General features: G+C 41.7%; 1 protein-coding gene across 1 annotated transcript; it reads right to left on the bottom strand.

Annotated features, from left to right (window-relative positions):
• Window positions 1-6155: 6155 nt before the first annotated feature.
• ndufs8a (NADH:ubiquinone oxidoreductase core subunit S8a) lies at window positions 6156-14729 on the bottom strand. The gene is made up of 8 exons (XM_034540907.1): window positions 14398-14729; window positions 13681-13736; window positions 13350-13415; window positions 10492-10581; window positions 9980-10088; window positions 7912-7975; window positions 7536-7664; window positions 6156-6786 (listed from the first exon to the last, which is right to left on the bottom strand). Exons 2-8 carry the CDS (start codon window positions 13721-13723, stop codon window positions 6655-6657), a joined length of 633 nt encoding a protein of 210 aa, XP_034396798.1. The 5' UTR covers window positions 13724-13736; window positions 14398-14729; the 3' UTR covers window positions 6156-6654.
• Window positions 14730-14768: the final 39 nt, after the last annotated feature.

Raw genomic sequence — 14768 nt, 5'->3', positions numbered from 1 at the left:
AAAACACGTGGACACCAACCAAATTGTGACTAGATGGTTAATCAGGAAACAACTTATAAATAAAACGTGGGGATCATACACTTGAGTTGAATCTCTAATGTCTTCTCTATGAATGAAACTTCAGTGAAGTCCAATCAGCTGCAGCGTACAATCAATAACTGATATCCAATAAATTCTGCCGTTATAGGACTTCTGTGATGGCTGCTCTCGTGTTTCCTCGCTCATGGCTCCTCAGAGATCTCTCCTCACCCCTGAGAGCAGAAATAAGAGCTTTGAGACGGCTTTCAAGATGGCGGGCGACTTCCAGTTCAATCGAGAAGCGATAATTATCAAATAAGAGACTTGGGATGCACCCTTTGACTAGTTCTTAGAAAAATCACAAGAGAACCTCAGCCAGAAAGGGGAACACTGTGACTCTCTCCTGGACCTAGACGTCAACAGTCAAAAATCTTATCTTATCTTATCTTACTCACAGAGTCAATGACTACTGGAACAATACCAACTGTTTCATATTGTGGGTAAACACACTTGTGCTTCTTCGAAGGATAAGACATTCAATATTCAGCATTTTTATTATTGTCCTTAGGTCCAACAAAAAATACCAAAAGAAACAATCATTTAATCCTAAATACTTCTTTGTCGCCAAAGCCTGAAAGATCTTAAGAGTTCAGTAAGCTTGAAACAAGCATTTTGTCAGACCACGTCTAAAGGAAGTGTGGGTCCCGGTTCTGAAAGGCTGTTCTTGAAGGCAGTGTCCAAAGAAAGAGGCTCGATGATTTGTACAAATGGATATAACCCTGCACACTGAATGCTCCAAGACACTTGTGGTGTTGCACTCATTTTTACCCACAAAAAATGATGGCTAGTTAAGTGCTGAATGAACGAGACTAATACTCAGCCCTGTGCATCTAAATCCACCGGGCACTAACCTGTCAGGGCTAACAGTACCCTGTGGAAGAGTCTTGGGGAGAATATATAGTGTCTTGAAGCAACATATTAAATTTCTTTTCAAAATGGAGGAATTGATCAAATACTGGTAGCCATTAGCTAGCAGTATTTATGGGACCACAAAAAATATACCGACACTCAAAAAAATGTCTCTGCAGAAAGAAAGAAAAGCCTATATTTGAAACTCATGACTTTCTTTTCAATTGACCCTGTTCTCATTTCATTCAGTGAAACTGTCTTTAGCTTCTGTTACGGTTTCAAATATCTGATGACTCATCCTGCACTCAGGGTCGTTTGCAAAAAATAATTCTATCAAATGAGACTTTGGGAGACGAGCTAGCCACACAGTCCTTGAACGTTTGTACAATTGTAGTAGCTAACAGAGCAATATGGAGAGTGATAGGAAGTGTGTTTGGAAGTTAGAGTGGGCCAAAGGGTTTTCATTTCCAAAACAACATGGCTGAGGTCTCAATCATTTAAGGGAAACTGATTTCCAATCAGCTCCGTCACTGCAGTACATGCAGAAAAATGTTGGCCAGGTGGCCTTTTCATCTCTCCCTACTCCCCCTGCATCGAATAACAGTTGAGCGTGTGTGTGCAGCCAACCATCCTATGTAGATCCATAACTCTAAGCCTGCCAGCCTTAGCGATCCAATCAAATGCAAAGGATTTGATTTAAATTCCTCTTGTAAATTACACTCCACCCCTAAACTATTGAGCAGTTAATACATGAAAGAATAAAGACGCTGAAGACGCTCTAACTCCCTTTCAGGGACTTACATGACATAATCCCTTTCCTGTTGGGCTTTGTGAAATATCAAGCCCTTAGTTGACAGTAGCTTTATAGTGATAACTAGTATGAGAAATTGAAGGCGTAGGGTATGACATGACTGTTGTTAAACTGAATTTGCCACCTGCTAAGAGATATTATATTGAGTTTACCACATTATTACAGTCATGGTAAATCCGCCAACAGTCAAGAGTTATGTTCTATGTTATGTATGTTAGGCGTTTGTGGTGTTTTGCAAGGAAAAAGAGAAGGGGATTCATTGACACCTTTGTGTCTTCTGGTATGTCTCAATCTATCTACGGGAGGATTTAGGGTATTGTGAGAGTGCTGTGTCTGAATTGTGCCCTCACCTAATAAACTGAATTGAATCTAGTGTGCAATTTTATGCCGTTACGTTTTTCTTGGACATGCACTCAACATTGTCTAATTGAACAAACACATTTATTGTGCTCCCTCTCAAAGCCGTAACTAATTTGAAACAGTAATTTAATGTAGTGTTTTGCTCCGTGTTGTGTTAACACTTGCCTTCTCCTCATCTGCACACTCGCTGACATTACTCAAACAGCTGTTTTTCATCCACTTTAGACTTGCAGTAGGGGTTAAAAACTAGAGGTGACACCATGCTGACCGGACTTCCTCTGTTTGGAAAGAACCCACAGCCTGCACGCTAACTTACTGGTTGTTACCTACAAGTTAGATTGGTTTAGTTCTTGCACTTTCTGGTGTATTAAGGAAGGGGTAGACAACAAAAAAATATTGGACTAAATCTTAAGTGAGAAAAGGATTCGTATTTCCCTTTTGTGGTCCCTGCCACCAGAATACTGCTTCTCTGAGAAGAGAGAATATGTACTGGACTATAAGATCAGGCCAAGGAACACGGAGCGTATATAAAAAATGAGTACAACCTAAGAATTGATTTTGAATTTGTGTAGTGTCATTTAATAACCATAATATGTAATGTTAATTGTCTATGTGTGTGTGGTTTGCAGATAATTGTGCATAGAGTGTTTTGGGAAAGGGAATTGTTGTGGCTAGTGAATCTGGCTATCCTCAGACTCGATCAATTGTTTATACACTGCAGGGACCCTTTGTCCTCGTCTGTGCATGAAGGAGTATAGCCTTTCAGCTAACTTGGCTAAATACTCTTTGCTTTTATAAAGGAGGACAACGTTTCTATTTCATACTTTTATATAATTCTGGGGACTGAACAGGTGGAAACTGAAATGTTTCCTGAAGTTCCTCTAATTATAACAAAGCAAGTGTATCCTGTCAAATGTGTGTGTGTTAAACTGTGATGAAGAATGATGTCATTTGAGCAACAGGTAGGAAGATGAGAGCGAGGAGAGAAATGAGTGAGCTGGAAGATAAAAAGAGAAGACTCAAAGCATCGAGTGGGATTTCTGCTTTGGACATTGCCTGACCCTCAGCTGAGGGCATCGTCCAGCACAAGCATGGAAGGACTCTGTCTCTGCTCACGACTCAGAGGATACCGAACATGTAGTGAAGTGTATTCATGGTTGTAGAAAGTTAAGTACTAGTGTGTGCAATATAGTTCTGAACAGTTATTCTAGTTCCTAGTCCTCTAAACAGACCCTTAGAACTTAATTCCTAGCTATTTAAACATAACCTGGCACCTCACCAAGAGCCACGGTCCATTAGAGGAAAGCTACCATTAACTGACCAACCGCTACCTGCATTGGGCCAAGAGGGTCCCGGTCCAATGTTGCTGTGAGTGGAAGCAGAGTGGACGTCAGGAGGGACAGCAGTGAGACAGCAGGCGCATTTCCTTGACACCAGCTTCAACAGATCTCCAAACATCTACGGAGATCCTGACCCTTTGAACGGAGAGATAGTCCTGTGTGAGGGGCTTATCTCTCGGATCTAACAATAGATAGCAGTGTTGGCTAGACTTGTACTATCATGATACGTGATATTTATCTCAGCTCTACTGAAGAACTTATGTCAACGTCTCATTGATCAGAGTAAACGTCCTCCAAATATCAACCAGCCAGTTTGCTTCATGTCTGAAATTATCAAATGAAAACCGACTGGCAGGACCACCCACTAAAAGAGCCATACTACTGCAGCTTGAAGTGCCTATTGCAGGGCTGTGACAATGTCTCCTAAATATAAAATGTCACTTGACCAGCTACTGTCTGTTGTGCAATGAATCACAGATTTATGAGGTGTGTGGAATGAAGTATTGAAGTTAAATGAGACCATGGGGCAACATTTTGATTTCTATGGGTTTTTTCTGGAGGATTGTGAAAAGGGGTGTTACGGTGGACATTTGGGCTTCATCAGTTGTGGATTGCTCAATGATGTTTCTCTGCATTTATATTGTCTGGTTGTAAGGGTATGGTCCAGACTGGTGCTTCATAATAAAATACAGTATATGTCTGGTAAACCTTGAGGATTTATTTTTTGTTTTGCTGTCTTTTTCCAGGTCATTAATGTGGCAGTCCATGTCATTTTTCTTTTTAAATGTATCTTGGTGTTGCCGAGTGGTGGGTTTTTCAGTTAGTTTACCTTGGTGGAGACTTGAGTGTTTTCACTCTTTGCTCCACATCTAGAAGTTCTGGTCAAAGCTGCTGGAGGCAGATGGACAGTGACTGCTCCACATGATGTTACTGCCAAGATGGCAGCCTCGGTGCTGCACTCTCTCGTACCTTTTCTGTTTGAAGGAATCATGCAGCCCTTGCGTAGAAACACTTTTATTTACTCCTCATTCATTCTGGCCGGTGTTTACATCCCACCTCAGGCCTGTATGAGTGAGGCACTCCAACACCGGGCTGAGCAGATCACCAACATGGAGCACAAACACCCAGACTCCCTGCTCATTGTTCTTCGGGACTTCAACAGAGCAAACCTCAGCAAAGAACTGACAGCATATTAAGTGTAGCACCAGGGACAAAAACACACTGGACCACTGCTACACTGTGCTAAAGGATGCATATTGCTCAGTCCCTCCTGCAGCTTTGGGACTCTCTGATCATTGTCTGATTCATCTCCTCCCGTTTCTTCAGGCAGAAATTAAAACCTGCAAAGCCTGTGGTGAAGACTCTGAGGAGATGGACCAATGAGGCCAAGCTGGAGCTACAGTCCTGCTTTGCCTCCACTGATTGGAGTGTTTTTGAGGATGCTGCTATTGACCTGGATGGGCTCACTGACACTGTGACATCATACTTCAGTTTTTGTGAGGACGTGTGTGCCGACTAAAACCTTCTGCACATACAACAATAAACCCTGGTTCACTGAAAGACTCAGGCAGCTTCGTCGGGCTAAAGAGGAGGTCTACAGAGGTGGGGACAGGATTCTGTACAACCAGGCCAGGAACACGCTGACGAGGGAGATCAAGGTAGCTAAGAAGAGCTACACTGGAAAAAGGTTTTCAGGCAACGACCCCTCGTCAGTTTAGAGAAACCTGGAAGTACTCACGAACTACAGGAGACGCAGATCTTCAATCGATCACTGGAGCTGTGCGAAGTCCCATCATGCTTCAGGCGCTCCATGATCATCCCGGTCCCCAAGAAATCCTCCCATCACAGGATTAAATGACTAAAGGCCCGTCTGTGGTCATTAAATCCTTTGAAAGACTGGTGTCGACCCGCCTGAAGGACACCACAGGGCCCCTGCTGGACTCCCTGCAGTTTGCCTACCGTGCAAACAGGTTGGTGGGTGATGCAGTCGACATGGGACTGCACCATGTGCTGCAACACTTTGACTCCCCAGGGACATATGCAAGGGTCCCGTTTGTGGACTTCAGCTCAGCGTTCAACACCATCATCCCGGAGGTACTTCAAAACAAACTCTCCCAGCTCACCGTGCCCGCCTCCCAGACAGGACGCAGCCGGTGAGGCTGGGAAAAACCACATCCAGCACCCGGTCCATCAGCACTGGCCCCCCCCAGGGATGTGTGCTCTCCCCACTGCTCCTCTCCCTCTACGCCAACGACTGCACCTCAGGGGACCAGTTTGTTAAACTCCTGAAGTTCACAGACGACACAACGGTCATAGGCCTCATCAGAACCGGTAATGAGTCTGCGTACAGACAGTTGGTCCTCTGGTGTGGTCAGAACAACCTGGAGCTGAACAAGCTCAACACTGTGGAGATGACAGTGGACTTTAGGAGGAGCCCTCCCAACACTACCCCCCTTCACCATAGTCAACTGTGTCCGGTGGAGACTTTCAGGTTCTGGGATCCACAAACTCCCAGAACCGAATTACATGTGGGTGGGCATCGTCCTCAATCTTACCCTTTATGGTAATACTTAATGTATCCAATCCAGACAAAACATCCTTCTTAACTCAAAGTCCACTAACTAGCTTTTTCAAGAGCTTTTAAAAACACAGGAGTCACAGTCTTCATAGTTTGGTTACCTTGAGATGAAAGTCAAGATGGAACTTTCACACTCAACAGTGTTTCTCCAAGAATTTTATTTCTTGAATCAGGGCGGAAACAGTACAAAGACCATAAAACTCTGCACTGACATCCAAGATTTTAACAATAATCCATGTATACTGGTGTGTGACATCAGAATTATGCTATCTGCAATCAGTGATGATCCCTAACTGGAGCATGCCGAGGGAGCTGGACTGCTGTACACTCATCACAAAGACAGCTATCATTCTACAATAAATATGTAATCCAAACAGTGACATGGCAAAATCTGAAACATATCAAAGTATATTCATTATATCGGAAGGGGATGACATTGAAACCAGAGGAAATGTGTTGGGGATGTTTGATTTTAAATAAAAGATGCATTGGCAAACTCAAATCCGACCCTGAAGCACAGCTAAGTCTGTCTTACACCAGTACAGTATGGGCTTATGTGTGCGTGTGTCAGAGGGTTATTCTTGTATGTGCTAACTGTACACTGTGTGTGTGTGTGTGTGTGTGTGTGTGTAGGTTGTCTATCGGTAGAGGTAATCAGCTTGTATGTTGGCAGCTATCTCTGCCTCCCACTTGTCGCCGTTGTTGAGGAGCTTCTCCTTGTTGTAGAGCAGTTCTTCGTGGGTTTCAGTGGAAAACTCAAAGTTAGGACCCTGAAGAAAGAAGGAAAGAGAGGATGGAGAGGGAAATACAAGAGAGAAGATCAAAACGGTAAGAACAGGATTAAAAAGGAAGGGAAGAGAGGACATAAGCAAAGATGAGCACATTCAGCACTTAAATGTCTCTTACTGATAGCACTCTGTAGTTTAACGTTATTGAAGAAATTGTACTTGCTTGATTCTTGTTGTTCTGAGTTTGGACTCATGGTTTAATGCACTTATTGTAAGTCGCTTTGGATAAAAGCGTCAGCTAAATGACATGTCATGTAATGTAATGTACTGTAAAGTAATTCGGTACGGACAGACGATGGAGCTTTCAGGTTATCGTGGAGCTGGTTCATTATTTGTCCTTTTCTCCTACAGGACCTAAACAAGTTGTGACGTAAAATGGAGCCATTTTCATTTTATTCTGCTTTTGGTTCCACTGTTCTGTTTTGGAACTAAAGGTTAGCACTGCACAAGCTTTAGGTACTGGGATGGAGAACAACATTTCATTTGCATTTTCATAGACAATTCAATAAAGCAGTTTTTACAACATTCTTGTCTGATGATTGTTTGCATTCCCTGTGGTCAGACTTTCACTTCAGCCAACAAACATCATTCAATTCGAGAAGAAGCACAGAACAATACATTCTGCAAAAGTGTTTGATAAGTCAAAATGGCGACATCTGCTGAGTAACAATTAGTTACCATTATTTGGTGGATAAAATGCAGGAGTATGTTGAAACCAGAAGTGATCATACCTCTACGATGGCGTCCACAGGACACGCCTCCTGACAGAAGCCGCAGTAGATGCATTTGGTCATGTCGATGTCGTAGCGAGTCGTCCTCCTGCTGCCGTCAGCACGAGTCTCTGCTTCGATGGTGATGGCCTGGACACACACATTGTTGGAGATGAAGAGACGCACACATTTCCATCTCAGACTTTTCTCTGATCTGGTATTGAGATTGAATATAAATGGCTATATTTATTCGCACATTTACCATACATGTGTGTTACTTTGCAGTAAAGATAGTTGCTTATGTTTTAAAGATACATATAGCCAAAGTAGTTTTTTTGTCTTTGTCTTATAAAAAGGCAAACACAATGCAATCAAGCCACATCTAGTATGTCTGTACCTGTGCAGGGCAGATAGCTTCGCACAGCTTGCAGGCGATGCAGCGCTCCTCTCCTGAAGGATACCTGGTGAAACATCAAGGACAAAGACTTTGATCTAGATTGCTGTTACTGCACCAAGGACTCTACATGCAACTCATCTGGAGAGGTTGGAGGGACTCTTTCAAAATGTTTATCCTTAAATTAGCGCAGCTTTGTTAGCAGCTACTCCTAAATACAACATGTCTACTAAAACAGCAGGGAGAAAGAGTAAGCAGCAAAATAATGGTAAAGAATTTAGTGAGAATGAAAAAGTGTTTATCCATTGCTGTGCAGGCGCTGTAATATCTGATCACTATCTGATCCGGTAGGTGAAACTTAATAGTCACGGGTGGACAGACATATATGGACACAGTTCTTATCTGGCACATCAATCACAAAAGATGGATTGGAAAGATAAGTCAACCAGACAATGTCATCCAGGAGTGGTCAGAGACTGTGTGTACTGCAGACATTAAGCTGCAGTCTGTGTCCGAGCCCCTTATCTATACAAAAAAAAATACCCAGCAGCTTTCGGGAGCAGATATTTATGAAACACAAGATTTGCAGAAGGCACGGTCGATGAGTTCTGATAACCCACTCTTGGAGGAATTTTCCTTCGTTCCAGGTGCAATAAATGCGCTCAGTGGTGAGCAGGGTGGTCCTTCAACCAGAGGATCAGCAGTCCGATCCCTGGCTCTGTTAGCCCATGTCGATGTGTCCTTGGGCAACACACTTAACCCAGAATTGCTTGGGAATTGCTTGTGTGTGAAAATGAGTTTGAATGTTAGATAGTCGGCACCTTGCATGGTACACATCAGTGTGTGAATGGGTGAATGATGATCTGTAATATTAAAGCGCTTTGAGTGGTCAGAAGACAAGATGAGAGATATACAAGTCCATTTATCAATGATTTGATAAATTACATTTACTGTCCACGATCGGACTCTGCAGCTGATGTTGCTCACAGAACGCTCTCTTGCGAAGAGGAGTATCATTCTGGGAACTCAAAGTCAGCTCTCGCAATCAATAATAATGTTTGAAACAGGGGACGTCGGCAGAAGAAACTGCTCGCTGTCTCGAACGCCTTTAAGTCAAGTACAAAATGTACTTATTTAATACTTTTTAGTGTCAGAATAGTTATTTATATATTATAATAATAATAATAATAATATTTGTGTGCGAGTGTGTGTGTATATATATATAATTCATTCAGAAGTGTCTCTTAAAGACCCCCCTCCATTCTACACCCATTAGTTCCTTTTAAGAAAAACTATTTGGGTCACATGAAGTGTGTATAGGTACAGCTGCCCCTAATCTGACTTTGAGGGAGGGGGGTTTCCAAAGCTGTTAAATCTCCGGACAAATATGATCCGCCTGTCAGATCTTAGGCCATTCAGTTGATAATGTGATTAATGGGCCAAGTGTGGGACTGTTTTTCAGCGATTAGAGAGCATTTTATTTTTAGTATGATAGATCAATCAAGTCATGATTATTTCATTTCCGTCTCCTCTTGGGTTAGTCCAGTGGTTTCAAACTTTTTTCTGTCATACCCCACTTTGGAGGAAGAAAAATGTGACTCTTCCATCTGTGCTTTTTTCAAATAGAAGAAAGATTATTGAAACCACTTTCAAGTAAACCAGATTGCTCCATCAGACAAAACAATAAAAATGTGTCAATCACTTTTTTAGAACAATGCAAATAAAGTTCCACTCTGTGCAAAAAGTAACTATTATCTGGAAAAAAATGGCTCATTGTGGCTGCAATTAACCTGGTTTTACACTGCATATCTTTTCAAAACAACAATAACGTATTTTTTTTAAATATCTGCATTTCCCCTGTAATACCACTGCACCTTCACAGTTAAATACTGGGGTTGTCTCTCCAATGACTCAATCATTGTTCCGTATTGCAAAAGGAGAATGCATACGAAAATGATATTGTCAAATTATTGAGTCCATCATTATGAAAAAACAATAATCCCTGTGTGAATAGGGAGTCATTTATTTTCATCATCATTTAAACCACAGTCCACTGAGTGGTCGTGCTCACCTGCGCAGTGCGTGTTCTCCTCTGAAGCGGGGTGACAGTGGCCCCTTCTCAAACGGGTAGTTGATGGTGGCGGGCTCTCTAAACATGTAGCTCAGCGTCATGGCCAGACCTGACATCACAACACAAGCATTCATGCTTGAATGAGAAAAAATAAGAATTCTCTGACTGATGGATACAGACTACATGGACAAAGCGCATTTTCCAGCAGCCAGACCACCTCCAGCGGTGGAGATCCATTTGGTCAGATTTACTGTGTACATACAATAACATCCTGATGAAGCATCTGACTGCAACACATAGTGATAAAAGAAACCTAGTCAGGAAAGATACAGAATAAACTAATATATCAGCAGTCCAATACGATTATGGTGCATTCATTATTTTTGACATAGCTACTAGTAAAAAGGAAGATAAATGCAAGATTAGTTGCTTGTGAAAGGAAAAAACTAACAATGGAATAGTCTCACATATGTAAAATGCAGTGCTATGAATATGAGTGACATTCAGCTGACCTCTCAAGAGCTCTGTCCACATAAGCTTCTGAGCAGCTCGGTCTGTGATGGACTTCATGTCTGTGGGGTTCTCTTTGGCATTCACATACTCTGGACACACAAACACAATTAGGTCAGTGAGCTGGTGTTGAGAATTGTTAGTGTAAACCGTGAGGGGATTAAACAGATGACCATTTGTGTGAAAGCTGAACATTTCTGAGCTAATATCATCGTCATTTGGTCCGATGGTCTAAGTCTTTTCTTCAAGCTTTGTTTTTTAAAAACATTTTTACACAGCAGGCTGCGTTGTGATTGGGTAATATGTATGACATCTCCCAGATGTATACCATTTAATGGAATCTTCATAATTAGTGGATTCACTTGCAGAGGGAAAGACAAAGACATTTGAATTACCAACCAATATTGATAGTGTGGATGTGATTGTTAGTCAACTGCTTCAAAATTATCTGAAACAAAAACAGGATAAATGACACACTGTTGTGTGCCACAATAGAAAAAGAATAACTGCACAAAATCGAGCTATATATACAAATAACATTGTCAATGCTAAACATACCTGCAAGGTTCTATGCTTGTCAGCCTAATACTTTGAGTTCAGATGTGTGAACAGCAGAGAGTAAGACTACCGTATGTTCACTGTACCTACAAAGCCTTGATTGGTGATGCACCATCATATCTTAAGGAGCTTGTAGTACCATATTGCCCCACTAGAGAGCTGCGCTCACTAAATGTGGGGCTACTTGTGGTTCCTAGAGTCCTAAAAAGTAGGATGGGAGCAAGAGCCTTCAGTTATCAAGCTCCTCTTTTATGGAACCAGCTTCCACTTTCAGTCCGGGAGGCAGACACAGTCACCTCATTTAAGAATAGACTTAAGACTTTCCTGTTTGATAGTGCTTATAGTTAGGGCTGAATCAGGTTTGCCCTGGTCCAGCCCCTTGATATGCTGCTATAGGCTTATAGGCTGCTGGGGGATGTTTTAGGATACACTGAGCACCTATCTCCTCTTCTCTCTCTCCTTATGGATGAATTTACATCTCTCCATTGCACCTTATTAACTCTGCTTCCTCCCCGGAGTCGTTGTGACTTCACGTCTCATAGGGTCCATTGGACCTGGAGGTGTCTGATGCTGGTGAACTGGCCTCCCGCGTTGGCCCTGTTGATGCGCCCCGCCCCCCCTCCTCTCTACCTCCTTCTGTTTCATGGATTGGAGTTCCATTCATACATTGTCATATTCATGTAATGTGTTTATGTAACTTTGTAATGCTATTCATTCTGTACACATGACATCTATTCATCTGTCCATCTGGGGATTCTTTTAAGTCGTATGTGTACAGATTGTAAAGCCCTCTGAGGCAAATTTGTAATTTGTGATATTGGGCTATACAAAATAAACTGAATTGAATTGTTTATTGTCTGCTGGACACTGAAAATTAAAGCAGTCACTGCTGTACGTCATAAATCCTCATGCAGTGCTGTTATGATCTATGGATAAATCTGCCTTCCAAGACTTTGCTGGAGAGGGTGTGTCCGAAACCATATTGATAATGTTTGTTTGTAGCCAGGTTTCATTTCCCGACAGTATAGCCCATGAAGGAATTTTCAGCAACTGACATGAGTTTTGAATGTCCGAGTTTCACAGCAGCATGAACACACCACATAGAGAAGCCTGTACTCCTTCCCATTTATTCTAGCATGTTTCAAAAGGTGCTCAGGCTTTTCCTTCAGAAACAGATAAGCACCCCAGTATTACATACTAAACTGAGCCAAAGAAAGAGTAAAGCAGCATGTATTACAGATTATAGGAGATGTGCTCAATTAATAATAAGTAAGTCCCATTAAAAAGTGCAGCATACATATATAATTGCTGAGAGTTCCTGTCATTTTCTTCTGTATATCCTTTTGGCAAATTATTGTAAGATACTAAGATACTTTGCTATTGTCAAGTGTACTGTTGTAAGCTCTAGAAATAATATTCAGTTATATTTAAAATATAAATCAATTCTAATCCTGTTCTACATTTTTTTTTTTATAATAGAAAAACAAGAATTCTTTAGATTAAGTTATCATGAAAAAGAAAACTCCTCCTCCCTCATGATAAAATACAGTTAAAACAAGTTTTAGTCATAATCCTGCTGATATACATGTTAAACTTACATTTGAGGGGAGTATGGCAAAAATGCTCAGAATAAGCAGATGCAGCCTCTAGTGTAAACCTCCAAAAGATGACAAGCAGGGTTTGAAAGGAGGTTAACTTTAAAATATAAGGCTTGGCTCAAATGGTGGAAATAAGTTGAGGAATTATCATTCATGTCTTTTTAAATATATATGGCTTTTTCAACATGTTCACTTGTTGTGCTTCCTCCCCAGAGTCTTTGTGACTTCACGTCTCATAGGGTCCATTGGACCTGGCTGTGTCTGATGCCTGGTGAGCCGGCCTCCTGCTGATGCGCCCCGCTTATGCAGGATCCTCCTCTGTTGCTCTCCTGAAGGTTTCTCTTTTTCCCCCTGTGAAGGTTATTTTTGGGGAGTTTTTCCTGATCCGATGTGAGGTCCTAGGACAGGGATGTCGTATGTGTACAGATTGTAAAGCCCTCTGAGGATAATTTTTAATTTGTGATATTGGGCTATACAAAATAAACTGAATTGAATTGTGCATTGCAATGAACACACAATTATGAATACAGTTAAAAAAGTTCAAAGACTTTTTCTGCTGCCAAAGCATAGTGGGCAGTGAAGGAAAATGGCCTGATTGGTTCTTTCTGACCAAATGCTGCATATATATTGTAATGACAGTGTGTGATTCTGTCACCTCATAGACAACACATCAAGCTGTGTTTGTGTGTTGTTGTGGTACTTACTGAATCCTTCCCTTTGTGTGGACACACTGAAGGACCTCACTAGAATTTGTCTGGCCACAAAAATGCCTGAAAGGAAAGATAAGGAGCATTATCATTAAGATACTACATCCCATTGACTACACAGCCTGATGTGTACTTAACAACAGCAACATCTGCTTGTGTTTGGTCTTCTGAAGATCTATTTTAGAAATCCGACATGGCTCATATTGACACACCTGTGAGAACACTTGTTATCTCATTTCCAAATGATGTATTAATTTCAGTTGCACCGTAATTACTAACGTTAGTATTTTTGTAAGTGCAAACGGTTCCTTTGGCTGAGAAATCTTACCTGGCCTTGACACGGAGTAAAGCAAACGCAATGTTGCAGCCATCACGTCTTTGAAGCTGGAAGCAGACAAGAAACCATCAGGAAACTGTTCACCAATAACGGCTGCATGAAAACATACCAAGAGCGACTTTCCTTGCTGACGAGTTGCAACACTGGATGTCATGTCCTCGTTTAAGTGAGGAGATGACACGTTAGGTTCTAACGTTTAAACGGTTCCCTGTCATGCGCCATGAGGTTACGTTATTGTTTAGCAGCTGTTAAGGTTAACCTTATCTTACTCAGTATCACGACCTAACGTTGATGTTAACTCTTATTAAATTAATTCATGACCCAACGATGGAACGCTCGCAATTCGCGCTAATTGACTCCGCTAGGATGACATTGTTTAGCTAACGTTAACCAGCAGCACCTTGCTAACAACACACCACAACACCATTGTGAGCACTCAGCTTCGCAGTGCATCAGAACTGTGCTGTGTACAATAAAGGTAGTTTGGGTTTAATTTGTGTACAGGCTAAGCATTAATTAATCAGTAGCCAAGCACCAGAACATAAGACACTGTCAAGGACTTTTGCACAAAGGTCGCGTGAGGTGATTAAAGGGCTAGGCTCTTTCTTTCGAGGTCAAATATAAAATAGAAGTCATTAACAATTTGATGTGACGAAAGAACCCCTGAATTAAATAAAATGTTATGAATTTAGATGGTTTTAAACTCACCGAAAAGTCGCTATTTGGCCTTCTAAACCAGAACAGCGGACGATTTGCGGAACGGACCCTGCGTGTCCAGGAAGTTCCTCAACGTCATGGCGTCATTAGCGTCCTTATCTTCTTCTTTGGGGTTTGATAACGACCGCTTGCGTCCTTACTATTTCATTGCTGCCATCTTCTGGATTTAGTTTACTCCTACAGTCAGATTGTCCTCGGAAGATGAACAAACGTCTTCTGTCATGTCCACTACCAAAACACTCCAGTATGCTCTTTACTCCTGCTCATGTTAGCCATACTCCTTTCATTCATGTCCTTTTCTCTGCTACATGTTTCCTGCAACTAGTTTCTAGAACCTAACAATGTTCACATAGACTGGTTGG

This window comes from Cyclopterus lumpus, chromosome 1, assembly GCF_009769545.1.
Source record: "Cyclopterus lumpus isolate fCycLum1 chromosome 1, fCycLum1.pri, whole genome shotgun sequence".
Classification (NCBI taxonomy): Eukaryota; Metazoa; Chordata; class Actinopteri; order Perciformes; family Cyclopteridae; genus Cyclopterus; species Cyclopterus lumpus.
Note: the sequence above shows the minus strand (reverse complement) of the source record. Positions and strands in the feature narration are given on the sequence as shown.

What these genes read in the sequence shown, in the direction of transcription:
- ndufs8a (XM_034540907.1), bottom strand. Translation starts at nt 13,723, where the DNA reads ATGGCTGCAACATTGCGTTTGCTTTACTCCGTGTCAAGGCCAG. An exon ending in TTACTCCGTGTCAAGGCCAG is followed by an intron (nt 13,416 to 13,680) that starts GTAAGATTTCTC and finishes CTTTCCTTTCAG; the next exon opens with GCATTTTTGTGGCCAGACAA. An exon ending in CACACAAAGGGAAGGATTCA is followed by an intron (nt 10,582 to 13,349) that starts GTAAGTACCACA and finishes TTGTGTGTCCAG; the next exon opens with AGTATGTGAATGCCAAAGAG.